Source organism: Triturus cristatus, chromosome 6 (genome assembly GCF_964204655.1).
Source record: "Triturus cristatus chromosome 6, aTriCri1.1, whole genome shotgun sequence".
In the NCBI taxonomy this organism is placed as follows: domain Eukaryota; kingdom Metazoa; phylum Chordata; class Amphibia; order Caudata; family Salamandridae; genus Triturus; species Triturus cristatus.
The window spans coordinates 1923406088-1923433642 of NC_140589.1; the positions used below are offsets into that span (position 1 = coordinate 1923406088).

General features: G+C 44.9%; 1 protein-coding gene across 2 annotated transcripts in view; it reads left to right on the top strand.

The window, feature by feature from the left end:
- The window catches only part of LOC146822486 (uncharacterized), a 39853-nt gene extending 12905 nt beyond the window's left edge, over positions 1-26948 (top strand). For both annotated transcript variants that reach the window (XM_085613595.1, XM_085613597.1), the window contains exon 2: positions 23849-26948. In XM_085613595.1, the coding sequence (XP_085469721.1) occupies positions 24276-26351 (2076 nt within the window). In that variant the 5' untranslated portion in view covers positions 23849-24275 and the 3' untranslated portion in view covers positions 26352-26948. The remainder of the gene's footprint in view (positions 1-23848) is intronic.
- The last annotated feature ends 607 nt before the right edge of the window (positions 26949-27555 follow it).

Consider the following 27555-nt stretch of genomic DNA (forward strand, 5'->3'; position numbering starts at 1 on the left):
TTCCAGATATTCTAACATATTAGCCCCTTCCACTCCTTCCGGCAGCCCCTTCACCCTCACATTATTCCTTTTGTTCCACCCGTCAGCATCCTCGGCTCTCCGCTCCAGAACCTGTAACCGGTGATCGACGTCCCCCATCCGTGCCTCCAGCGCTTTTTGGGCAGGTTCCAGGACCTCCAATGTGGTTTCGGTCTGCTTCACATGGTCAGTCAGCTTTGCGTGGTCCGCTCTAAGGAGGTCCAACCCCTGTGCCACATGAGCTATGTCCTGCTGGAGGGTGTCCCTAGTGTTAGTGATGGCTTTGAGTATTTGATCGACCTGCTGCTGCATCATCCCTTCGGATTGCGGCTCCACACCGCCTTGCTTCCGTTGTTCCGCTGCCTCCTCCCCTAGCTCCTGGGGTGCTCCCCCCCCCCTGCTTCCCTCATGGTTTTACCATTGGTCACGGCGCTGCAGGTCTCTGACTGCTGCTCAGTCCTCTGAGGTTCCCGTCACTGCATAGGGGCTGGGCATAGGCACCTGTCAACACCTGCTGTAATAGTGGTCCCCACTCTCCAGCGACTTCCTGACCGCTCCCCCGCTCTCTTGTCTGTCCAGTAGCCCCCCTCCACAATTTCAGCTTCCCAAGCAGAAAAAAATGCTTCCCCCCAGCCTTCCACTCCTCATCTCCAGACACTCAGAGTAGGAAGGTCTCCACTCAGCAGGCACTAGTCCTGTACCAGGTCTCCGTTCTGCTGCACCGGTCGGTTCCAGGCTTGCAAGCTCCAATTAATACTTCTATGAACTGTCTACAGAGCGCTCGCCATTAGCGCTTTAATGCTGTCAGCAGCCCCAGAGAACCGCCCCAGCCACCTTCAAGAATCCTCCTCAACGTGCCCCCAGCAGCGATAGCCAGCGCCCCAAACGCTGTGGGAACAGCAGCCAGGATCCTCCACAGCGCTCCTAGCAAAGACGATGCCCTGAACTTCCTAGGGGAGAGGCGCCAGTCCCCTCTTCACCTCGCCATCCCTGGCCGTGTCACCGCCCACATGTCTCCTCACCAACCTTCTCATGTTCTGGGGGCTCCTCTACCGCTGGGTCAGTCCTCACAACCGGTTTGCCACTGCCGTCTGGGCCCAGCCGGTCCCCCTGGGGCACCCTCTGTCAGCTGGTACCGCAACTGCTGCACTCCCACATCCGTGTTTCATTACCTTTAATGCCACCAGGGGAGCCCTCTTCCTTGTTCCCAGTCACGGACCTGCCACTCACAGAGTGCACTGAATGGCATCCTCGTCCGTGGGCCACACGCCCTACATAAAGCACGGATGTGTATCTCGGGTCCTTCGCAACGCTCCCAGCCAGGGCGACCCCCTGCTCTCCTAGAGGGAGACACTCCAATACTCTCTTCACTTCGCCATTCCTCACATCTCTGCACACATGACCACCCGCTGTCCTTCTCATGCACAAGGGGCTCCTCCCCCACAAGGCCAGTCCTCACGGCCACTGCAGTACTACTGTCAGGCCCCTACCGCATCCCCCAGGCACCCTCCGCCAGCTGGAGCCGTCGGTACTGCACTCGCTCCACTGTCTTCAGTGCTGCCAAGGTGCCTTCAGATGTGCTCCCACTCGCGGGTGGGCCACTCACCGGAGTTTCCAAGATAGGGACCCCCCTCGCGGGTCTCTCCCTCAGCAGAAAGCACCGCTTTAGAGGAGATGTGTGATCCCCCTCGCGCCTCTGGAAATTGGATCCGTAATCGGCCAATCAGTCACTCCCAGCGGTGGAGCGCTGCACTGCCGTGCACCCCCAGCACCAGGCAGGAGACGCCAGTCCCGCAGCACCGCGGGTCCCGCATCAGCCATCCCTCAGAAGATCACACCAGGGCCAGTGCCGCGGAGTTCCCACCTCCCGTGGCCAAGACTCTTCAAGCGCTGCGGCCGCCGTGCAAAGCCGTCTTCCAGCCTCTTCTATTGGCCATCAGCAGCGCCATCTTGATTCACTCCAACAGGTCTTGTTTCCCCGATTGAACACCCGGTCAGCAATGGAGGTCCAATCACGGCAAATATCTCTGTAGGCAGCTCTCGACTCCGGTGGGAGCTATGTACGGTCTGTTGTCCTCTACCGGCTCCCAAGTCATGATAATCGATGGGGCGGCGCGGAGCTCCCAACTCACGCGTCCGTCCTCATCAGCTTCTTGGCCACGCCCCCTTTACAACTCGGTCTATGCCAGTATATTTCAAAAGGGTATTTTCCCCATTGTGCTTCAGATGAAAATGTCCGGCCACGAGGTAGCTCAAGTCGTTGTGCTAGAATGAATTGAATGGACCGGGTTACAAAGGTGTCGAAATGCAGCCAGTATTATGTCTTCTATGTCTATGCCTGGTACCTATAATTGTGCAAATTAGGCATTCCATTAAATCCACTCTTTGGGGAAAGTCAAAAAGTTTAAAGGAAAGAAGTAAATAAAATATAGATATTGTTTCAAAATGAAATTTGAAATTACAACTCCTTTGTTCATGAACTTTACCCTTTATGTCTGCACAATGGGAGCTTGTTTGCCAACTTGACAAAGCCTACGGCACTAGCCGACATACATAGTCTTTGAATAAACAAACGGGATTCTAAGGAGTTGGTGTGCCGCTGTGTTCTATTCCCGCTGGAAGGGACGTTTCACTTCAAGGGTATTGTAGACTGGTCCAAGCTGTCGCTGACCCCGGCACTGCCAGGCGGCGAGCTGCAATCTTGGGACACACTCTCTCACACACACACTTGCTCGCCATTTTATAGTTGGGTCAGAGTAAGTTTCCATATAAAGCGTACTTTTTATTTATTTATTTTTAATTTGTTTTAATAGTGCAGTTTGAATCTGCACAATATAAAAAAAACTATCATCCACCTCACCCGTCAGGGCCACAAAACATCCATTTCCCATGTTAATTCAAATGATAACATCTGGATATATGGTTTGTTTTCATATTAGCAAGGTATCGATGGACGATTCAAATAACCTGAAGATAATTCCTGAATATCCACCAGATTGTTCCAGCTGTGACGCTGGTGGCGCGGGCATTGGCCCCATATTATATTCCACTATCCTAGATTAAATCTCCTCTGGAATACAGTTTTTGAATACTGTGTGAACAAATTGAATATTAAATTACCACAAGATCCCAGCATGGTTTTACTTGTATATTCATCCTCATTGGGATTATCAGGTGAGTTTTGTAAATTAATACCTGTTTCTATGCTCATTGCTGGATCATTAATATTACAAAAAAGAACAACTAAATTAATTCAAACTTTTTTGGAATGCCTGGTCAAAATGTATGCAGTAAAACAGTGAACACTCTGTGCGGCCCAAGTGGGAGCCATGCAAATCATTTTCAAGCTGTAAAAAATGTTGCTTAGACTATTGTATTAAAATCCAGAAGATACACTGAAAAATAGATTATCTTTAATTGATAATCAAAACACATCATTACAATGTACAGATTAATTAAATCATCAAAAAGAACCCCACAATCAATAATACGCAAATAGTCCATTCATTAAAAACCAGGCCTAGTAGCAGCATGAGGGTCTTCAACAAACCGGAGAAAGTGTCTGTAGCATTCTTCTGCCAAGCCACTGTGGACAATAAAAATGTTTTGGTGGACATCCTCCAATTATCCGCCAATCTTCATCAGGACCAAAAGTAAATAAACATCTTAGATAATGCTTCTCACAATTAGGAATCACTAGGGTCATGTGAAGTTCGAGACATCTAACGCAACAAGACCCAATGAAGGAAGGCTCTACGAGCTTTATGAGCAGCAAGGGGGCAATTCTAGAGGCAGGAGTCTGAGCAACCTAAAGAAGAAAATGCATGATGCTTAGATGCAGGCTACAAATAGAATCAGGGCTTGTAAATCTTATCTAATAAACAACCGCCCAGTCTGAACTGTAGTTCAGTAAATAGCGGCCTACAGGAATGCGGTGGAAGAAGTGTGGCTGAGCAATGTACTTCGGACTCAGCAGGCAGGACATTGGGACTCCAGGCCTTGATATATTGGCACCATCTGGTGTCTGTGTCCATCCTGCCTCTATTTACCTTTCTTGATAGAAAACGACCAGCAGAGGTCAGTAAAATACCAGAATCCCTTTAGCATTCTCTAGATTCCAGCCCATAGAACTTGTCTTCCACGAGCATCCGTAGACAATAATAATTTTTTCAAATTCTGTATTTTCAGTGATATGACCACCGAAGGCCCTGATTTTATATTAAAAACTGAGCTTTTGGACTATGCCATTTCCCTCTAAAAGGCAATATTTCTCTCCATGTGTTCCCATACCTGGCGTGCCACGCAGTTTGGTGCTTACTTTCCCTCCATGTTAAAGAACAGTAGATGTTTCAGCGCCCAGGCTAATGTGCTGCATAGCTAACTACATATGAGGTCCCAAAGTAGAGACCGATTGCATTGCAAATGCTTGTTTTTAACCCTGCTATCCAGGACCTTGTTTCTAATCCGGTGCTAGCAGCGCGCCTAGCTCTGAGTACAGTCCAAGTGTATTATTAAACAGTAACATTCCCAATCTTACATAGATGGCTATGAACAATTTAAGAAAAAAAAAATCACTGTTCAGACTGTCACTCCTTGGGAACTTGGGCTGAAATGGAAAAGTGGCCCCCAGAGCCCCCTAAGAGTGTGGGCCCGGGTATACCACGTGTTGAAGTTAGGGGCAGTGCCCCTGGATTATAATACATTGGTGTGTTTACATAGACCTTAGCTTAGAAATGCACAGCACCTATAGAAATACTGTGCAGTGAAAGTACAGCAAAAATAAAGAGCAAGGTACATTGGATTGTTTGATGTTAATCGTAAATGAAATGTTGAACAACATGGCTTTAATGTTGGGGTTGGTTTTGTCATTAAGCATCAGAGCAGCGTTCATTTGATAATCAAGCAACTCGCGTGACTGTCAGTGTGCTTAACACTGTAGGTTGTGAGAGACCTGTGGGTGATGGGTGACCCTACTCCAGCTCAGAGTACCCTACTCCCACTCGGAGCACATATTGGATGTACCCTACTCCCACTCTGAGCACATATTGGATGTACCCTACTCTCACTCGGAGCACATATTGGATGTACCCTACTCCCACTCTGAGCACATATTGGATGTACCCTACTCCAACTCGGAGCACATATTGGATGTACCCTACTCCCACTCGGAGCACATATTGGATGTACCCTACTCCAACTCGGAGCACATATTGGATGTACCCTACTCCAACTCGGAGCACATATTGGATGTACCCTACTCCCACTCGGAGCACATATTGGTGTACGCTACTCTCACTCGGAGCACATATTGGATGTACTCTACTCCCACTCGGAGCACATATTGGATGTACCCTACTCCCACTCTGAGCATATATTGGATATACCCTACTCCAACTCGGAGCACATATTGGATGTACCTTACTCTCACTCGGAGCACATATTGGTGTACGCTACTCCCACTCTGAGCACATACTGGATATACCCTACTCCCACTTGGAGTACCTGTTTTTTTTGGGGGGGAGTTTTAGATAGTGCGAACTAGACCTGAGACATCGGGTATCAGTGGTCTTTACATCAGTACAAGTTTTGTTACAGAAGGACACATTCATTTCTTGGTAGGCACGGGGAGATTAAGTGATTTGCCCAGGATCACAGGAGCGTCATTGCCGAGACTCGAACCCGGTTCCCCATCTTCGAGGTCGGTCGCTCTATCCGTAACGTTACATCCTCTCATATTGGTTTTACCCTACTCCCACTCGGAGCACATATTGGTTTTACCCTACTCCCACTCGGAGCACATATTGGTTGCAACCTGCTCCCACTCTTAGTACATATTGGGTGTACCCTACTCGGAGCACATATTGGGTGCAACCTACTCCCACTCGGAGCACATATTGGGTGCAACCTACTCCCACTCGGAGCACATATTGGGTGTACCCTCCTCCCACTCGGAGCACATATTGGGTGTACCCTCCTCCTACTCGGCAACACATATTGGGTGTACCCTACTCTCACTCCGACCACATATTTTGATGTCAGCCTTTTTTAATGGAGTTCCTTCCACCCAAGATATATATTGCCTGAGTACTGTACATTGAACGTGGCAGTAGGTTGGCTGTGAGGATCAGGGGTGTGTTCTTGTCGGGCCTCGCATGCATTCTCTGCTGTTTGTGTCGTTGGACGGTTGTCAATCACCTGGCTGGTTGTGTACACACTCCATTGTTTTAATAATGGAGGCATCACATTGTGACCTTTTTAGTTAAGTCACGTTTATTTTGAGTATGTTTACTTTAAGTAGGCCGCCCTCCCCACCCCCAGGGAAAACTTGTTTACTGAAAATTGTAAGTAAAATCATAGACTGTCTGTTTATCTGTAATGAAGAATAAATACTAAATGTTATTGCTGGAACGAAAAAGTTAGACCAGGTTTCCTTTGTTAAATACCCACCCCTTATTTAGAATGGAGAAATTCTTCAATCTGTTTCCCGCAAGTTGTGCTGATTGAGACTAGAGTTTTAAGGTTTTGATTAACGGAATGTTGATTAAACCGGAAATCTCACCAGAATTATGAGGAATGGTCATGGCGATGAAAGCCATATTTCATGAGTCCCATTGAAATGTTTAATGTTTTTAGGTCGAGCATGCGTTGCTCTAAGAGGCATGCAATATTGGAGTAAGTAATTGAAGCCCCGCCCATATTTGTCATTGGCTTATGTCACTGTCCTTCATAAATATGGCTTCTGATTGGTTAATAGGCTTGTTAGTCCCTCCCTTGTCTTCATTTGCAACCGCCCATGGCGACTGGCCCTTTTACTTCGGTTGTTACATGTTTGCTTTAATTAGAGCCTGGGAGCACTATTTTCTTAATTGGTTTTCTTCTGCCTGATGTTGCAGGCAGGACACGCTTTCTCTCTCAATGCATTTTTTAGGTTGTACTGTAATCGGTCTGTGGACATAAAGTCCATCCCCTTTCTTGACATTGCTTTTCATTTGTCTATGTGAGCGTCCTTCACATCCCTGCTTGCAAGTGTCCAGTCCTGCCTCTTTGTCCCTCCTTTCTCTCTTCTGCTCCTCCGACAGAGCAGCACTATATAAATTTAGAATACAAATACAGTGATTGCGTTTTATTTTAATTTTATCAAAATGTTTGATTTGGAAAGGTTAACTTGCTCACCTATTTGAATCTGATTATTGTGAAAGATTTTACTCAGCTTGTTAGGGCATGGGGAATTGGGGGGAATGTTCTCTATAAATACTGCAAGAATATAGCTGCTATTTTTTAACCACAGAATTTTTTTTACTTTTGTATGTTACCTCTTTTTAACTTCACTTGAAGTGTGTTATACTCCACGCAACTTTATTTGCACTTTTGGGAGGCTACTGCCGGTTAGTGGCAATCTTGGACGTGACTTGCACTGATCGTGGTCAGCGTTCCAGTCGTTGCACGCTGCATGCCGGTATCAGCCATACCCTTTTTAAATGGCCTCCATTCTAACGCGCAGTGGGCGCGCTGATGGCGCACCAAAGGCGTGCCTAAGGCAAGCCCGTCAGCACTCAGGGCGAGTCATACTGCCCGACTTGAATCAGGGACCAGAAATAACAACCAGTTATCGAGTGAGTTCTTAAAATCCCTCAGACCTCTATCATGCCCGTCACATAGCGGCAACTCGGTAGGTCTTACAAGTGATTCTGTCTGCGTGGATTGTGGGTACATATTTATGCCGGAGCTCTCTCTGAATAACATGTCTGCTGATTCATTCAGGCTTGGGAGCATCAGTGCCTGCCTTATCAATGCCAGATCACTGAGGAAGCACTATGTAGATGTTGCAGAATTGGTCTCTGTTCATTACTGAGACCTGGCTTGATGCCTTTTCAAACCCCATCGTGGCCTTGGCCACACCTGTTGGCTTTAAAGTTCATCGGGTGGATAGCCCAGTTGGCAGAGGTGGTGGTTTGGCTATTCTGTACAGGGAATGCTGGACCCTTCATAGTGAAACATCCACTCTCAGGGGTGACTGTGAGGTCCTGGATTTTAGCCTACAACTTTCTGCTCATTTCACTCTTGGGGGGGGGGGGGGTCCCTGATATATCGGCCGCCTTGACCAGCCAGTGTCTTTCTGGAAACTTGCGGGGACGCGCTAACAGAGCGAGCATTGCGTTTTTCGAACTATGTGCTCCTTGGGGATGTCAATCTCCACCTTGACCACACGCAGATGACGGACTCTGCGACTTTTCTGGACTCCCTTCACTTGGCCCAGCTCTCCCAATGGGTCAGGTATCCTACCCATCAAGTAGTGCACACTTTGGATACCATCTGCTCAAATTTCCCCATTTCAGTTGTGAGGCCATTGCCGGTCTCCTGGTCGGACCACTTTCCCATATTTTTCTCATGGGATATTAAGCGTTATTCGCGACTGGCCAGCTGCCATCCCCCCCCCCCCCTCGACCTCTAGGAACATGGACCCTGGGCAGCTTAGTAGCTTTCTGGCAGCCTTGCGGCCGTCCCTTCAAGGGGACCTGGAGGAAAATGTGTCTAGGTTTGCAGATTGGATCTCTGACTCGGTTTGTGCTCTATCTGCACCATGTCAGCCAAAGCTGAGGAGAGAGACCCCCTCCAAGCCTTGGTTTACCCCTGAGTTGAAGACTCTGAAACATGCTTGTAAAGTATTGGAGAGAGCATGGTGCTCCAGTGGTTATTGTTCCATTGCCAAACACGCTCTTAGAGCCAAACAAAAACTCTACTATGCAGCTATTGCAGTGGCCAAAGGCCAGCATTACTCCACACACATTGACTGGGCCAATAACAATTTGAAAGAAATGTTTGCAATCGTGCAGAGTTTCTTGGCCCTCAGCGCCCAGGCTAATGTGGCGCCAGCCTCGGAGACCTGGTGTAACACCGTGGCGTAATTTTTCAGGGACAAAATAATTAGTATACAAAGTACTTTTTCGACTACTTCCAGGAAGCTTATAGTCGCCCCGTTAGGAAAGCTGATGTCAGAATCTGCCTCCATTTCTTTCCATGTTTAGGCCTGTCGATCTGACCATCTCTCTCAGAATCCTTAAGGCACTAAAGTCGGGCTCACCTAGTGACCCGTGTGCGGCCAGGCTTCTGTCCGAAGTGGCGGAAACTATTAATCCAGAGGTGAATCTAATGGTTAACATGTCGCTTCCGAGGCGTTCGTTCCAATGTCGTGGAAGCCGGTGCTGATTCTTCCCCTTCTCAAAAAGCAGTTGCTTGACCCTCTGTTACCTGATAACTACCGCCCTATCTTTCTTTTGCCAAGCTTGGCTAAGGTCTGCGAGAAGGTGGTCATGTCTCAACTTACCTTCTATGTAGAGGCTTCAGGCCTGCTTCATCCGGCGCAATCCGGTTTTCGTGCCTCGGATAGTACGGAGTCAGCATTGTTAGAGGTGACAGAGGCGATCCGGGAGTGTCTCGATGCCGGCGGGAGAGCAGCCATGGTTATGTTAGACCTCTCGGCGGCATTTGACACTGTGCCCCACTCCCTGCTCCTTGATCGTCTATCAGAAATAGGTATTTCTGGATCGGCTCTGCAGTGGATCAGGTCCTTCTTGGAAGGCCGGTCGCAGCAGGCCTGGCTCCCCCCGTGTGCCTCCGTGCCTATGCAGGTGACAACCGGCGTTCCGCAGGGGTCATCACTTAGCCCCCTTCTTTTTAACATCTATGTGACTCCGCTGGTCTATCTCGCGGAGTCATTAGTGGCCAAAGTGATGGCATACGCTGATGATACTCTTTTGTTTTCCTGGAGTAAGGAGGATGACTCTGTCGTGGCTGCGCAACACTGTCTGTCTTCTGTCTTTCACTGAATTGCGAATGCACAGCTGCAGTGTAACGAAGGAAAATCTGAGGTGCTCTTGTATGGCTCTTTATCTGCTGATTTCAGAGAGAGGCTTTGGCCTCTCGGTTTTCCCCGGCCCATTGCGGGAAAAAGTGCCGTAAAAAATCTCGGCGTCTGTTTCGATGACAAATTTGAACTTTTCGACACAAGTGAAGAAGTTGGCAGGGACCTGCTTTGGCACTTCGAAAATCCTGAGGAAGTTTCTTCCCCTTCTGCCTAGAAGTGCCAAAGAAACTGCGGTCCGTGCCCTGATCTTGTCCCGCTTGGACTATGCCAATGCCCTTCTGGTTGGTAGTCGGGGTTTTCTTGCCAAGAAATTGCAAGTACTCCAAAACTCGGCAGCCAGACTGCTATTGGGTCTGTCCTCTAGGCATAGTGTACGCACCCACCTGCGCACCTTGCATTGGCTCCCAGTTGAATCTAGTCTGAAATTCAAAATGCTGTCCATCGCTCATCAGGCCCTCTACGGCTTAGGCCCTATTTATCTTCAGAAGAGATTTGTGTTCTATAAACCAGGGAAACAGTTGCGCTCGTTCGCTCAGCTGCAGATTCAGACCCCCAGGTTCAATCTCCAAAGGCTCGGTGGGAGCTCCTTTGTTCAGAAAGCTGGTCTGGCCTGGAACATGTTGCCCCTGGCCCTCCAGGGCACCCAGGATCCATTGCTTTTTAAGACAAAACTAAAAACGCTGCTCTTTAGTTTTTTATCTGTGTGCCGGGACACTCTTTGAGTAGTCGTGCGCTGTATAAATTAAATATAACATAACAAAATAAGATTTACTGTCCCTCTTTCACATAAAATAGATGTCTGCTACAGCTTCATTTTCTTTTTCTTGTGTGAGTTTGCTTGAAGGGAGGGTGGGTGTAGTTTCTCTTGCCTGTCAGTTGCATGAATTCAGAGGAGGTCGCATGCAGTCACTGCTGGCTCGGCCTTGCATGTAAAGATGGAATTCATCTCCGCTGTGCTTCCTTTTTTGGTTTATAGCTATAATGGAGGATAAATAACTAAGTATCTCTGGTCTCCAGGGTTCATCTCTGCAGTTTATTTTTCTGCTTTTATTTTCTGCGCTATTACTTGGTCCGAGGCAACAATTGTCTCATTTTTTTGTATTAACCTAATTGTAGCAGGGAGACTTATAGTGTGCACTCTGTCAACATGTGGACAGGCTACTCTCTGTGTTGCTTCTCGTTTAAATGTTATGTTTGGCTTGGTTTACGTGTGGGAAACATGGCACGCATCTGACGCTTAGGGCAGTATTTTATTAAAAATCAAGTATTAAAAGAACTGGGGTGGGGATATCTTGTTGGAGGTTGAGCGTCTGCTGTGGCGCATTTCTGCAGCGTCACTCAGATCTGTGTTTACACGGAGCTTCCAGTAATGGGTTCCCTGTCTGTCTCATGTTGCGCTGCTGGTAGCCTCACCTCACATTCATATGTGGGTCAGAGGGGCATCTGTTCGTTGTCATGAGACTCGTGCGTCCATGGCAGGAATTCCAAGGCACGTCACTCATTCTTCCAGACTGAGATGCTGCTTGTTGACATCATTCTCCAGCATTTCACTCCCTCGAGGGCCTTCACTGACCTTCCACATGACACATTCTAAACATGCGCAGAAATGCAAACCTGCACTGGGTCATTTTCGGATTCCTTTTCTTTGCATAAACCAGTACATTTCAAAATCTAAGTATTTTTAGTGTGTGTGTTTTATTTTTCACTTACACTGGTAGCTCCTCCCAGTGGTAGTAAACACTGACAAAACAAGACACACACCACTGTGAGGACTGACTTTTTAGGTCGAGCTTGGGCAGTGCATGTGCTGGTCTGTGAGGCATGCTGTATTCGAGAATAGACTCGAAACCCTGCCCACTGTCTACCCATATTTGTCATTGGCTTGTGTCAATGTTCTTCGTACATGCTGACTTATGATTTGGTAACAGGCTTGTTTGTCTCTCCTTAGTACCGCCTTGTCTTCGTTTGTAACCTCCCGTGTGGACTTACCCTTTTACTTCTGTTGTTACATGGTATGTCTTATTTAGTCTGTAAACACTACTTTAATGAGTTGCTCATACTAACGGCACGACATGCTTTCCTGCAACATTCACTGCACCATGCGCTCTTTCACTTTCCAAGCAGTCCGGGATAATGGCGGCCGCTTATTTGAAATGAAATAGGTCTCGCATTTTACAAGAATTTTAGCTATTGGCATTTTAAATGACAGTGCCTTTTATTTATGTGTTAATTATCAAAACAGATAAATAAAAGGCACTGTCATTTACAATGCTAATAGCTTAAACTCTCGCAAATGTGTTACCTAGTGCATAGGGTTGTACAACGGTACAATGCTGATAAATATATTGCGTGCATTTTTTTACCGCGATTATGCATTTTCATCGCATTCCAATACCCCGCATTGTTTTTATATTTAGACCGCCCACTCCCCTAACTTACCTTAAATTTGTGGTATTGGTATGCGATGTAAATGTATAATCGTGGTAAAAAATGTGTGCTAAAAAAGTGCGAGGCAAATGCATGAGATTTATTTACCTCATTGTAAAGGCGTTTTCCCATTGCATTGCAACTGCTTATTTAATTTGAGCAGCACCGCCGCTTCAGCTGGGATAACAGCAGAGTTGTGCAAACCCATTGAGAGCTACGCGTGCAGCTTCAAGGAGGAGCGTGAGTAAACATTGAATGAGTCTCGGCCAGAGAGTTAAAGCAGGGAAGGAACCTTGTGAGTAAACATTGAATGAGTCACGGACATCTGTAATTTTGGTTAGCTAAAAGAAAACAGATGCTGAGTTTAATCACATATCTATTTTGTATAATGTGCATAGAATGTAATTATCTTTTGTAAAATAAGTGTTATTCTCAAACAGTTGAATTCCTATTTTAGACTTTGAATTGACACGTTGCCCGCGCTCCAAGACTGAGGAATTCAGAATTGTGGTAAACGTGTGCTATTTATACGTTATCCCGTTCATACATCCCAATATCACTCTAGTGTTGTAATATTACATCCAATAAATATTGCACCCTGCGGTATCACATTTTTTGGGGTACGAAGGAAGCATTTCTCCTCTGCTTTTTAAGATTTTTAGGAGTTCCCCATAGGGTTGTTGGAGAGAGGCGTTGGCTGCACTCTTGTGACGCAGACGCTAGCTTCCTGTGCGGTTTCCCCATTACTGAATGTTGATACAGGAATGAATAGAACCAGTGGTATCACCAAGCCCAGGGGATAGTACTCAACTTGATGTGACTAAGACATTTAAAGGGGGATTCGTTCTTCTCCCCAATAAGTTCCTGACGAAAGCCATCGAACCGGCAAGGGTGCATGCAGGCTGAAACATGTTGAGAAAGTGATGTGAAGGACACCTTGCACATCCCATATTTCACATCCACCTTTTTTAATCTTACCCTATAATTTCTGTGAATAAATTGCACCACATGATAAAGAGGTAATTTTACATTTTCTATTCTGCACAAACTAGATCCTAACCAGTTTTAGAGGGTCTCCTCCTGGTGGAGGCCAACAAAAGACCAGATGATGATGCTATCAGCCAAGATTACGCCAATGGCAACAAACATACCAATGGCTGATAATTGCTTTTGAGGGTCTTCTACATATTGGTGCCAGATCCTTTGAGGCCTATTGGCTCCACTCCTTTTTGATTTAGAGATATATATCCGGAAGCTGAGTGGGGCCCCCAGAACGCTTCTACTCCCCCCACGCCCCCCTCCCCTTTTGATATATAAGCACTACTATCACAGCCAAATTTGCACGACCTTTGAAACAATGGTCTTAGTCAGCCCCACTGGTGTTCGAACCTTTTGACCTCTGAAGTATGCTCCATTCTCTGAAGTGGGCTCTTAAACCTACCTGGTTTGTTAAAAACTCAACTTTGTAAAATGAACCCTCTGTAGAGTTGTCATACGCTAAATCCCTTCCAGTTCCAGTAGTCGGGTACTTTTCTATTTGTGGCAATAATCTAGTCATTCAATACATCAATAACACATGCCTTCCAAGCTAGAGCATTTTTTAATTTTTTTTATAAAAGTGAGTTTAATTTTGGATATGATTATTAGCTGATTATTAGCATCAAAAAGATGCCTACTTTTCTTGTGGAAGCATAGTGTTAGAATTGGGGATCTCTGGTTGGCACAGGTAGGTACTTGTGTCAAGCAGGGACCCTCTCCTCTAGTCCGGGTAAGGGGGTACACTCCTACAATAACCCCTGCTCACCCTCTCTGTAGCTTGGCGTGAGCAGACAAGGCCTATCTCCGAGCGTTATAGGTTAAGCATTTGTGACCACATACAGTAACTCAGTGACAACCCCACAAATGGACTCCACACTGGGATTATCAAAAAATAAGTATTTTTATATCAGGTTTAGCCCAAGACCAAATAATGATAAAGGCCCACAATACTATTAGCAATAAGCAGTTCTTGGATACAGCGTACTTTAAAAGGTCTGTGCGCTTCGTTCTTCTTAGTTCGGCCCGTACGGGGATGAATTGGCCTACAGAATGAGTCTATAAGCGTTACGGACGCTTCGGTGCGAAGCGTACACCCTACAGTGTGAACGTACACAGTACCTTAACTTTGAAGAGTTCGTCACGGACGCTGCGGTGAAAGAAAAGCGTGGTACGCTGCGATGTCCTCTTTTCACGGTGCGAGCTTACGGCTCGATGGGGGCCTGAGTTGCGTTGCTTGAGGGGAGGGTACGGGACGTTGTACGGTGCTTCTGTTCATTGTGGCGTACGAGCCGTACTGCGGGAGCGGCTCTCAGTCTTTGGCTGCAATGCGGAGCGTGCGTACGGTGCGTACTCCCTCCTTCGATACGAACGGCAGCCTTGACTTCAGTGCAGGGTGCTGGTTGTACCCACCAAGATGGTTCGATGAAGCGCAGCGATGTACGCGGTGAAGTCAGCTAGTCACTGTGCGATCTACGGATCGTAGTACGCGTTGTTCGAAGCGGACCGGCGGGGTACAGTGCGTTGCTAGATGCGATTTGGCGGTACGAAGCGTACCCAGCTCCCAGCCTCGGCAAATGTTGAAAACAACGTTTCCAGCAGCGGATTGCGAGGCGGATGAAGTCCACTGGTCCTGGGACTTCGTCCAGGGGGCAAGCTCACTCACAAGCCCTTGGAGATCTTTCAGCACAAGTTGAAGCAAAGTTTCTTTGTAGTCTTTCTCCTCTCCAGCAGCAAGGCAATCACTGCAGGCCAGTCCCCCAGGTCAGGGACAGTACTCCTCCTACAGCTTTCCCAGTTCCTTCTCCTCAGGCAGAGGTTCTTCTTGTCAAGCAGGATCTAATTTCTTGGGAGCAGGGTCCCAATACTTATACCCCTAATTCCTTTGTTCTTCTGGGGTAGAGGGGCCTTTGCCCAGCCAGAACCAGTTCATGAGCACTTTGTTGACAGGTCTCTGACTTTCCATTCAAGGTGCAGGGCAGAGACATCAGCCGCTCCACAGGAGGTGGAGCCAGCATTGTGGTGGAAAAGCACAGTCCTATTCAGAGTCCAGGTGCACTCCTCCCACCCATCTCTCTATTCACCACCAGGCTACCTAGCCCTGCCCCTCTGGAATTCCCCAGTCCTGTCACTCACAGAAACCAGACAGGCAGTGTGAGAAAGTGCCATCTTTCTTGCATGGTATGCCCCCACTTTTTGCTGAATGTACTTTGACTGAGTGTGCCCTGGACTCCTGCCAATCATGTGCCCAGGGCCTATGTTCCTTCCCTAAAAACACAAAACCCAAATTGGCAAACCCTGGTCACATGTCAGCCCCTGGTAAATGGTACCCTAGGTACCCAGGGCCTTGTGACCAGGGAAGGCCTCTAACGGCTGCAGCACTCATTGTGCCACCCTTAGAGGCCCTGTACCCTTACACACACACACACACACACTGCCCTTGCAGGCTGGGTGTCTGGGTGCAGGACAAAACAAAGAGTAGACATGGCACACATCCCTGTGTGCCCTGCCCATCACCTACACTGCCATGGCATACACCAGCCACCCCTCTAGCTGGGTGCCCTATGCCAATGGTGTGGGCACAGGAGCAGGAGCCCTGTGCCCCTACAGTACCCAGGTCCATTCCTGGGCACTGTGTGCAGTGCTGCCCTTTAAGAGTACATGGTGCTGAGAGCTCGTCAAACACGAACTCCACAGCACCATAAAGGCAGCACTCAAGACTGAGAAGTTTGATATCAAACTTCTCAGCACATTAAACCCACACTGATGCCAGTGTGGGATTTAATGTACCAAGTACCCCAGAGATGCCCCCTAAAACCTAACCTACAATCCACGTCTGTTCTGAGGCTGCCTAGGCTGCCACACAGCAGACATGTTGCTGGACCCCTGGGTAGGAGAGCCCCTGCTCTCCTTGGCCTGCAACAATTCACATCCTGGGCGAGGTGCTAAATCTCCTCCCCCAGGATGGGCATGGGGAAGCTTCAAAGGCATGCCGCCTCTGTGAGCTTCCCCAGGCCACTGCAACCCCCCACTCTGGCGGGAAGCTTGTCCGGAAACCCCAAATAAGGACAGGGGATGTGCCAGCCTGCCAACCCCACCCCTCTCGCCATCTTGAAGATGGGTAGCCCTACCCAATCAGGATTAGGCTACTGCCCCCCTCCCACAAGAGAGGGGACGGGTTAATAACTGCATAGTATTCATTTTCTAAAACAAATCCAGGATTGCTTTAAACTGTATCCCAGTAAGCCCCATACACCAGAAACACAATCAATACGCTTGCTTATAAATTAATTGTAAAACACACAATTGCCATGACATCCATCCACCACTAAATGCATAAGTAAAAATTATTTATATTTACACTAATAGCTCCAACTCTAAAAAATGCGAGACCTACTGCATTGCAAATGCTTGTTCTTTCTTGATGTTGTGCAGCATTGGGAAAGCCTATATGGCTAAAAGGTGAGACTTCTTGATTTTGCCAATGTGTGTTTATTGTGGTTGTAAACCTCCTGTACCTTGTGTAGATCTGGTCAGAGCCTCTGATCTCTGGAGTTAAACTATGTGAAAGATGCTCAGATTATTGTCCGGGTCCTATCACGGGCTCTCTGATAGTATAAAGGACTCCCTTGCAGCAATTGATTATATTTCCCGCCGTTATTGTGATGCTCTTTGTTGTGTTATATAGGAAAAACAGTGGTTCCTTTGGAATGATATAGTATGAGGTTATGATACATAAGCACAATCGTAATATAGAGAGTTAGATAATGGCAAAGCGCGAAGGCACCACTAACACACCGATGCCAGTGTTGTATATTTTATGGACTTTTTAAACAATACAGTTAGGAGTAAACATTATACATCAAAACAAAATGTGTGCATAGTGTCCCAAGTGACAAAGGGAACCTAAACCTAAGTGACAATGTGAATATTATATACAAGGTTTACACAGTTTGTACAAGTCGACTATTAGCAAAATAATTCCATGTGAACAGCTGCTATGTACAGTGATATGTGCTGGGAAAATGGTTCGCTTCTGTTTGTCGACGACGTTTCGACCCTCAAAACAATGTGGGGTCTCTTCAGGACTACTGACGAAGGGAGATCTAAATGGGAATGAAATAAAAAGAGCATAAGGCTCATAGACCGACACAAATGCGAAAAAAGGAAAATAAAGGCAGTTGGATAAAAGGTACCTGAATATATGATTGCGCAGCCTTGTGAAAATGATGTGCCACACGTGAAGAATAGAGGAAAAGGGTTTACTCACTTGAGGACCCGTCTGGGTACTATGATTGTGAGAAAAGAAGCAAAGAAGAATGTTGCAATTACTGATAATTGGACAATGCGCTGTGTATAATCAAATACGAGTTTCACCGAGGTTCTTACCTCAATGTGAGGACAGGCTGTCAATCCAATAGGGTATGTAGATAGGCCAGAGGGGCTCAATTAATGTTACGCCACAGCCGTAGCGTTGTAGAATCCCTTTGTGGATTAACAGTGACTATGCACTGGGAGTTTCTCTGGAAATTCAAATAATAATGATCTAGGGGTCAGTATGCTAAAAAAAGAGCTGAGTGCAAGGGCTAAGCGGCCTGGATGTGCTATTTCTTACCTCAGTAGAAGATTAGAAAAGCGGGACAGCGCTCTGCGTGTAGATTCAGAACAAGCATTGAAAATGCAATAGGTCTCGCCTTTGATTAAGATAAAGCCATTTGCTTTGCTAATGGTATTGTATAGCGAAGCAAGTGGCTTTAACTTAAAAGGCGAGACCTATTGCATTTTCAATGCTTGTTTTTTGTTAGCCTTGTGGGGGAGAAGAGGGCAGGCAGAAAATTGCTTCCAGCCCTTCCGCTGTATACATAAAAGTGCTTTTGCGCTACTTCGTTTTCCCTTAAAACATCCCTCACCGTCAGCAAGCTTTCCACATACACCCCACACACACACACCCTAATTACCAATTCATAACAACACTCAGACCCAGATTTTCACCGCACTGTCATTTGTAAACACCAAATGCTCTGGCTATACAAATGCGAGACTTGCTGCATTGCAAATGCTTGTTAGATTATAATATTTTGTCGAGTTGACCACATCATAGGATTACTCATAAAATAACACCATGTATTTTGCTTTTTTTTGTAGATTTATATAGCGCGAAGTCGACCCGAAGGTATTGGACCGCTTTACACAAGCACCGTATTTACATTAAACTGATTTACTTACACTGCCGACTTTGGTGCAGGAAACTAGAGTTCGAGCCTCGAGGTCGCGCCCACATCCTGTAATTCTGGGCAAATCACTTAATCTCTCCGTGCCTGAATGTGTAATGTAAATACGGTGCTCATGAAAAGCGCTCCAATACCTTCGGGTCGGGTTTGCGCTATATAAATATGCAAATCAACATTACACATTCAGGCATGGGGAGATTAAGTGATTTGCCCAGAATCACAGGGTGTGGACGTGACCCTGAGGCTCGAACCCTGGTTTCCAGCACCAAAGTCGGCAGTCTAGCCGACGGACCATATCCCCTCCCCAATTGAAATTGCTTTAAGTACGTTTGTCTTGGTGTGAAAAACGTAAACAACTACGATGTATTTAAAACAATAAAATGAATGGAAATGGGACATTTGGAATTTCTGGTCACCGGTAAAAGGGGCAGTTCGCCCCAGTCAAATTACTCCCACATTCTTACTGGACCATGAGACCCTAGTAATAACAACTTGCTTACCACGTGTTCGGCCTCGAGCTCTCGCTGCAGTTTTTCTCTCAATTTCTCCGCACAAAGGATCCCGGTAACCGCCACCTTTCTGCGGCAAAACCAAATGACTTTACTCACTGTCCTAACACTGTGTTATCTCATGCGAGTCAAGCCTCGACCTCCCATATGGGATGTACTTCCATTACGACTGGTTCGCACAAGCAAAGTGATAGTGGGGGACATTTTACATTGGGAAGATTCAACAATTTAAAGGCCGTGACCATGGGCTCTCGCTAGGGAGAAGTTATTTACCCCTATAGAGTAGAGAAGAGATGGGAAGGGGTATTCCGGTAATTGTAGAATGGGTTGTTCACATACCTTCACTGAATTGAAACACCCGTATCAATAATCTTTTAAGCAAATTTGTAGGATAAAATTCAGTACCTCTTTTAAAAGTCCCGTACTTGCAAGCGGCTGCCATTTATTTACAGTTTCATTTGTGGTTTTACTTTTACGAAGAGCAACAAGGGCAGCCATCGTAGAGCGTGAGTATGGTTACATTTGGCTAACATGTTCGATTTAGACAGGAGACTATATTTTTAAAGGCAGATATGGCTTTTTTGTAACTGTCTCCTGCCTAATAGTGCCCTTATTCCAATGTTAGGTAATGGGTAAAGAAAATACATTCCCCCGATTATTATTTTTTTCCCCATTACCTCCTTTTTTGTGAACTCGACCCGGACCAGACCGTTACATTACAGAAAAGGGGAGGGACAGAAGATGTGCACGCGGTGGCGGAAAAAACAGGCCTCGCCTGTAAAAAGGTTTCTTATCTTTATGGGGCCATGTGTTTGGCCCCATAAAGATAAGAAACCTTTTACCACAAACGTAAGGAAAGCGAGCCAGTCCAACTGGGACGGCTCTAAAAGAGAAAGGTGTACGTCAGTGGAAGCTCTTTTCTAATGGCTGGCCACCATTTAGCATAAACGGTGACGCCAGCCAATGGAAAAGAGGGGCGGGGCTGCAACCCCGCTAGTGAAATCGTAATTGTAATTGTAAATGTATTTATTAAGCGCGATTGCTGCCCACAGGCGTCCAAGCGCTAAGTTGATCAGAGAGGTGATCTACCCTAAATCATTAAATCTCGCCAGCGAGACTGTGCATGTCTGCGCAGCCTACGCCAGGCGAGACCTAAAAAGCAGCGTCAGTCAGCTTGATCGGGTACAATGACAGATATCCTAATCCAGAGAAGATTGTTATATACAAGGTTTCCTGCTCTTTTTGCCAAGGGAAACAGACAGACCTAGTTAAGGAAAACCGCAGCACTGAGCAACCCGGTGCTACGGTTCCGTGATCGGTAAAGAGTGAAAAAAGACCTCAGTGGGAGGTAAAGAACTAGAAGGTGTGGCACAATGGTGGTGTTGCTGCGCTAATGACAGTGGTGAATTCTCTGTTAATAGGTGGAAATTAAGGGACAATATCGGTGATGGTTACTAAATAGGGAAGAACAGGTACAATCACATATATACTTTATATATTTACAAAAATCCAAATTTCACCGGTATTTGACATATGCAATCAACCATGCTGAGCACTTCATGGAGTTTGAACATTGTATGCGTGCAGACATTTCACAGTTGTAATTCTTAGTGAACACGTATTTCATGAAAATAGATCTAATATATACAGTTCAAATGTCACAGCAAAAATGAATTAAATAAAGCTGTTGGAGCAAGCATAGTCGGGTGTCAGATGACATACAGGTGTATTCAGGCCACAATTGTTATATCACAGACAGTTGATGACATCTTTCTGATTTGGACGAGAAGTGAGACAGACTTTGGCAATTTTCTCACGTACCTCAACACCATCCAGACCCATCTCACATTTACATCCTCAGTACATAAATCCACCATCGCATTCCTTGATTTAAACATCAATCATGACAAAGGGAGACTATACACTTCTCTCCATAGGAAACCCACTGAAAAGAACACCCTCCTTTCATACCAAAGTCAACATCCACCTGCACTAAGGGATGGACTGCCCTTCGGCCAATTCCTTAGGATACGCCGCAATTGTACCCTTAAAACAGACTACATGCGAGAGGCGGAGATACTAAGGACCAAACTAGTCACAAGAGGGTACCCCAATAGACTTGTATATAAGTCTCTCAAACGCGCCTGGCACTGCCCCAGGGAAGATCTTCTTAAGACAAATGAGAAACCCAATCTTAACAAGATTGTATGTGTCACCACCTTTGGCACACACACCAATCAAGTCTGCAACCTGATAACCAAAAATTGGAATATTAACCAGAGTATTGATCTTACAATAGACTCACCTCTGTTTGCCTACAAACGAGGAAAAAATCTAAAAGATCATCTAGTCAGGTCATCAACAGACTTAATCACCAAGAGGACAAACACACTGACTACTGCATGGGGCCTACCCAAAAGGAAAGGACACCACAAATGTGGGAACTGTGTATCCTGCAATTTCATGTTCAAAACCAACACATTTGAACATGGTAGTGTAAAACACGATTTACAATCATTCTCTAACTGCAATACAAAGAATGTTGTTTATTGCATATGGTGTCCATGTGGCCTCCCCCATATTGGACAAAAACAGCAACCGGTCAAGGCTCGCATTGGCCAACATCGCAGCCGTATACGCAGATCAGTGGAAAACGCACCACTTGTGTCTCATTACAATGTAAAAGGTCGTACTGCTGATGAAATAAAGTGGCAAGTAATTGAGATCGCCACTCTTCCAGAAAGAGGAGGTGACATCCTTCAGATACTCCAACGGAATGAATGCCGCTGGATAGACAAGGTGAATTCAATAAATGAAGGGCTTAATTCTGCCGAGGAATGGAGAGGATATGTCACTACCCTTTGCTAAACAACTGTCTGTGATATAACCATTGTGGCCTGAATACACCTGTATGTCATCTGACACCCTACTATGCTTGCTCCAACAGCTTTATTTAATTCATTTTTGCTGTGACATTTGGACTGTATATATTAGATCTACTCTCATGAAATATGTGTTCACTAACTAAGAATTACAACTGTGAAATGTCTGCACGCATACAATGTTCACACTCCATGAAGTGCTCAGCATGCGTGATTGCATATTACAAATACCGTCGAAATTTGGATTTCTGTAAATATATAAAGTATATATGTGATTTTACCTGTTCTTCCCTATTTAGTACCCATCACCGATATTGTGCCTTAATTTCCACCTATTAACAGAGAATTCACCACTGTCATTAGCGCAGCAACACCACCATTGTGCCAAACCTTCTAGTTCTTCACCTCCCACTGAGGTCTTTTTTCACTCTTTACCGATCACGGAACCGGAGCACCGGATTGCTTGGTGCAGCGGTTTTTCCTAGCTAGGTCTGCCGGTTTCCCTTGGCAAAAAGAACGGGAAACCTTGAATATAACAATTCTTTCTGGATGAGGATCTCTGTGATTGTACCTGATCAAGCTGACTGACGCTGCTTTTTCTGAATCGTTTTTGCTGGCTTTAGGATTCTGCACCTGTTACCACTGCTAGTCAGTGCTAACATGTTTGTGCTCTCTCCCCTAAACATGGTAACATGGGCTCCTACTCAGTTGGTATATTTAATTTCCTTATGTCCCTAGTAAAGTGTACTACATGTGCCCAGGGCCTGCTAATTATTTGCTACTAGTGGGATGTAGCACTGACCGTGCCACCCACATATGCAGCCTGAAATCATGTCTCAGGCCTGCCACTGCAGTGCCTGTGTGTGAAGTTTACTGCCACATCAACTTGGCATTTAAAGCTACTTGCCAAGCCTAAAACTCCCCTTTTATTACATATAAGTCGCCCCTTGGTAACCCAAAGGGCAGGATGCTATACTTCTATGTTTTACATGTTCTGGTAGTGACAAACAGCTAAAGTACTTTTTTACTGCTGTAAGGCCTACTCCTGTCATTGGCTAGAACTGGGCATTCCTTAGAATACCTTTAAGCTGTAATTCCTGATTGGAAAGGAGTAGCCTTTTCATGTTTTATATCTTTGCAATGGTAATGAGAAATCCTCTTTACTGGTAAAGTCGGATTTAACATTACTATTTTAGAAAGGCTACTTTCAGAAAGTGGACTTTTTTCTGCTTGTACTGCTCTTTGTGTCTCTAGTACACGTCTGGGCTAGGTGACCGACCCCTTTTTGTATTCCTTCTGGAGAGTCACAGACACTGCAAGGGTTGGGTGTGATTTAGCACTTATCTGCATCCATCTGCATCCCGATGGGTCTTTCTGGGCAGATGGGAGGAAGGGGGCCCACTCTTACCCATCACAGGGTAGTAGACTGACCACATACAAAGGAATGATAACTCTCTTTGGTAGTCTGGAGTGAGTGCTGGGATTGAAAGAGATACTGGTGCACTTCAAAACCACTCTTTGAAGTTTCCCTTATATCAAAGGCCAATTTGGACGTAAGTGCTGAGTCTCTAGCCCCATCAAATCCGACTCTTATGGATCTACACAGAACCGCTGTCAGAAGAACTGTGGTGCTACACAAAAGACTCAACTGGAGTCTTGGTTAATCCTTGAGTCCACACTCCGCGATAGGAGGGCGTCAAGGAAGGATCGTATGCCCTTGCTCTGCCTATTGCATCTTTACATTGAAAGTGTAATCTAGAATTTCTTCAGCACACTTGTCTATGTGGTCAATTAAATGTCTCATTAAATGCCAATGGATTTTCGTGATGGACCCACCATTTAAGCTTATCCAGTGTTTTTTTATTTTTTATTTTCCAACAGGTGAAATAAATAAAGTAATGAACAAAAAAGGAGAAGGCATTAAACATCTCTTGTGTAGGAAGTGATGTAAAAACAGTACACCTCGCAATTTCTTAACTTGAAGGCTACTGCCTCGCCAAAGTCTTTTTCTACAGCAGAAAATCCAAACTGCCCAGTGTGGTCTGTACTTGGCTCTTAGAGATCACCTGATATACATTGACAAAATAACACACTGACATACTGAAACAAGTCTGATAAGGTTCTCACTACGAAGAAAGAACTAACCTGGATCAGAAAGAACACACAGAAGAGAAACCGTATGAATATATAGAAAATGACAACACATTTATTAGGGAGAGAAATCAAGTGCAACATCAGAATATCATACTGGAGAAGAACCATATTGATGGACTGACTGTGGAAAAGTTTCTTTGCAATTAAAGACCTAATGCAGCATCAGAGTGTCCACATAGAGGAGAAACCATATACATGCACAGAATGTGGCAAAGCATTTATAACAAATCGACAGTTGAAGCGACATCAGATGGTCCAAACTGGGGAGAAACCATATAAATGTACAGAATGTGACAAAGCATTTGTAACAAATGGAGACCTAAAGCAACATCAGAAATTCCACACTGGGGAGAAACCATATAAATGTACAGAATGTGACAAATCATTTATAACAATTGGACACCTAAAACAACATCTGAAATTCCACACTGGGGAGAAACCATACCAATGTACAGAATGTGACAAAGCATTTATAACTAATGGAGACCTAAAACAACATCAGAAAATCCACACTGGGGAGAAACCATATAAATGTACAGAATGTGACAAAGCATTTATAACTAATAGAGACCTACAACAACATCAGAAAATCCACACTGGGGAGAAACCATATATATGTACAGAATGTGACAAATCATTCAAAACAAGTAAAGGTCTTAAACGACACCACAAAATCCACACGGGGGAGAAACCATATAAATGTACAGAATGTGACAAAGCATTTGTAACAAATGGAGACCTAAAGCGACATCAGAAAATCTACACTGGGGAGAAACTATATCAATGTACAGAATGTGACAAATCATTTAAAACAAATGGAGCGCTAAAGCGACATGAGAAAATCCACACTGGGGAGAAACCATATAAATGTACAGAATGTGACAAATCATTTAAAACAAATGGAGAGCTAAAGCGACATGAGAAAATCCACACTGGGGAGAAAGCATATCAATGTACAGAATGTGAAAAAGCATTTATAACAAATGGAGGGCTAAAGCTACATCAGAAAATCCACACTGGGGAGAAAGCATATCAATGTACAGAATGTGAAAAAGCATTTATAACAAATGGAGGGCTAAAGCTACATCAGAAAATCCACACTGGGGAGAAAGCATATCAATGTACAGAATGTGAAAAAGCATTTATAACAATTTTACATCTAAAGCGACATCACACAATCCACACTGGGGAGAAACCCTATAAATGTACTGAATGTGACAAATCATTTAAAACAAATGGAGCGCTAAAGGGACATAAAAAAATCCACACTGGGGAGAAACCATATCAATGTACAGAGTGTGACAAATCATTCAAAACAAGTAAAGGTCTTAAACGACACCACAAAATCCACACGGGGGAGAGACCATATAAATGTACAGAATGTGACAAAGCATTTATATATAATAGAAACCTACAACAACATCTGAAATTGCACACTGGGGAGAAACCATATAAATGTACAGAATGTGACAAAGCATTTATAGCAATTGGACTGCTAAAACAACATCTGAAATTCCACACTGGGGAGAAACCATATAAATGTACAGAATGTGACAAAGCATTTATAACAATTGGACACCTAAAACAACATCTGAAATTCCACACTGGGGAGAAACCATACCAATGTACAGAATGTGACAAAGCATTTGTAACAAATGGAGCGCTAAAGCGACATCAGAAAATCCACACTGGGGAGAAACCATATAAATGTACAGAATGTGACAAAGCATTTATAACTAATGGAGAGCTACAACAACATCAGAAAATCCACACTGGGGAGAAACCATATATATGTACAGAATGTGACAAAGCATTTATAACAATTCGATACCTAAAACAACATCTGAAATTCCACACTGGGGAGAAACCATATAAATGTACAGAATGTTACAAAGCATTTGTAACAAATGGAGCGCTAAAGCGACATCAGAAAATCCACACTGGGGAGAAACCATATAAATGTACAGATTGTGACAAAGCATTTATAACACTTGGAGAGCTACAACAACATCAGAAAATCCACACTGGGGAGAAACCATATATATGTACAGAATGTGACAAAGCATTTATAACAATTGGACACCTAAAACAACATCTGAAATTCCACACTGGGGAGAAACCATACCAATGCACAGAATGTGGCAAAGCATTTATAACAAATCAACAGTTGAAGCGACATCAAAAGGTCCAAACTGGGGAGAAACCATATCAATGTACAGAAAGTGACTGATCCTTTTTAATCAATGGAGAGCTGAAGCAACAATAGAAGATCTCCACCGGAGAGAGACCATTCAACTGGACTGAATGTGAGAAGGCATTTATTAGAAAGTAGCATCTTATGCAACATCAGATAGTCCATGTAGGAGAGAAACCCTATGAATGTACATAATGCAAAAAGACATTTATTACTAGGCAAAGATAAATACTACATCAGAAATTCCACACTGGTGAGAAACGATATGGCTGGACTGAATGTGACTTAGCAGTTATTACAAAGCAAAGTTTAAAAATGCATCAGAATGTTCACACATGAAAGAAGCCATATAATTGTACAAAATGTGACATAGCATTTTTATTCCAAATGGAGGGTGACCATTCAACTGCACCGCACGTGACAAGGTACTTATTATAAAGGGAGAATTAAAGGAATATCAGCATCCACACTGGGGAGAAACCACATGTATTTATAGAATGTAACAAGGGATCTATTACAAAACAAAATGTAATACAAGATCAGGAAGTTCACACAGGGGAGAAAACATATGTATGTTCTGAATACCACAAAACATTCATAATAAAGTGAAAACTGAAGCAACATCTGAAAATCTACATGCAGGAAATCCAATGTATGTACAGAGTTTATTCTTCCTGTGGAAGACTTTATTAAGTTAATGCAGCATAAACAAATCCACACTAGGGAGAAACCTTATCAATGAATGGAATGTGACAAGGGATTGATCACAAAATGTAGTATATCAGAATGTTCACACATTAGAGAAACTCTATAAATGTGTTGAATGTGACCATGCATTCATAAATTGAGAGCTAACTCGGCATCAAAAGTCAACCCTGAAGCCCTGACTGAATTTAGCAAGGCATTTATTGACAAGGGAGAGTTAAATCCGCATCAGAAAGTCCCCACTGAGACAAATCTATATGAATCTACAGACTCAATCATTCAATGGGTATTCAGCGCGGCAAATCATCAGTGAGGTTCTCAAGGCGCTGGGTGAGGAGTTGTTGTCTGGAGGGGCCGATCAGTTGAACAGCCACGTCTTGAGTCCTTTCCAGATTCAGTGATGAGGCAGATCTCGGGTGCAGGGGGAGTTCATTCCAGGTCTTTGCAGCCAGTTGAGAGTAAGAGCGACCTCCGTTCCTTGTGCCTTAGACTCTAGGAGTTTAAGCTAGGAAGATGAAGGCGGAATGCATGTATC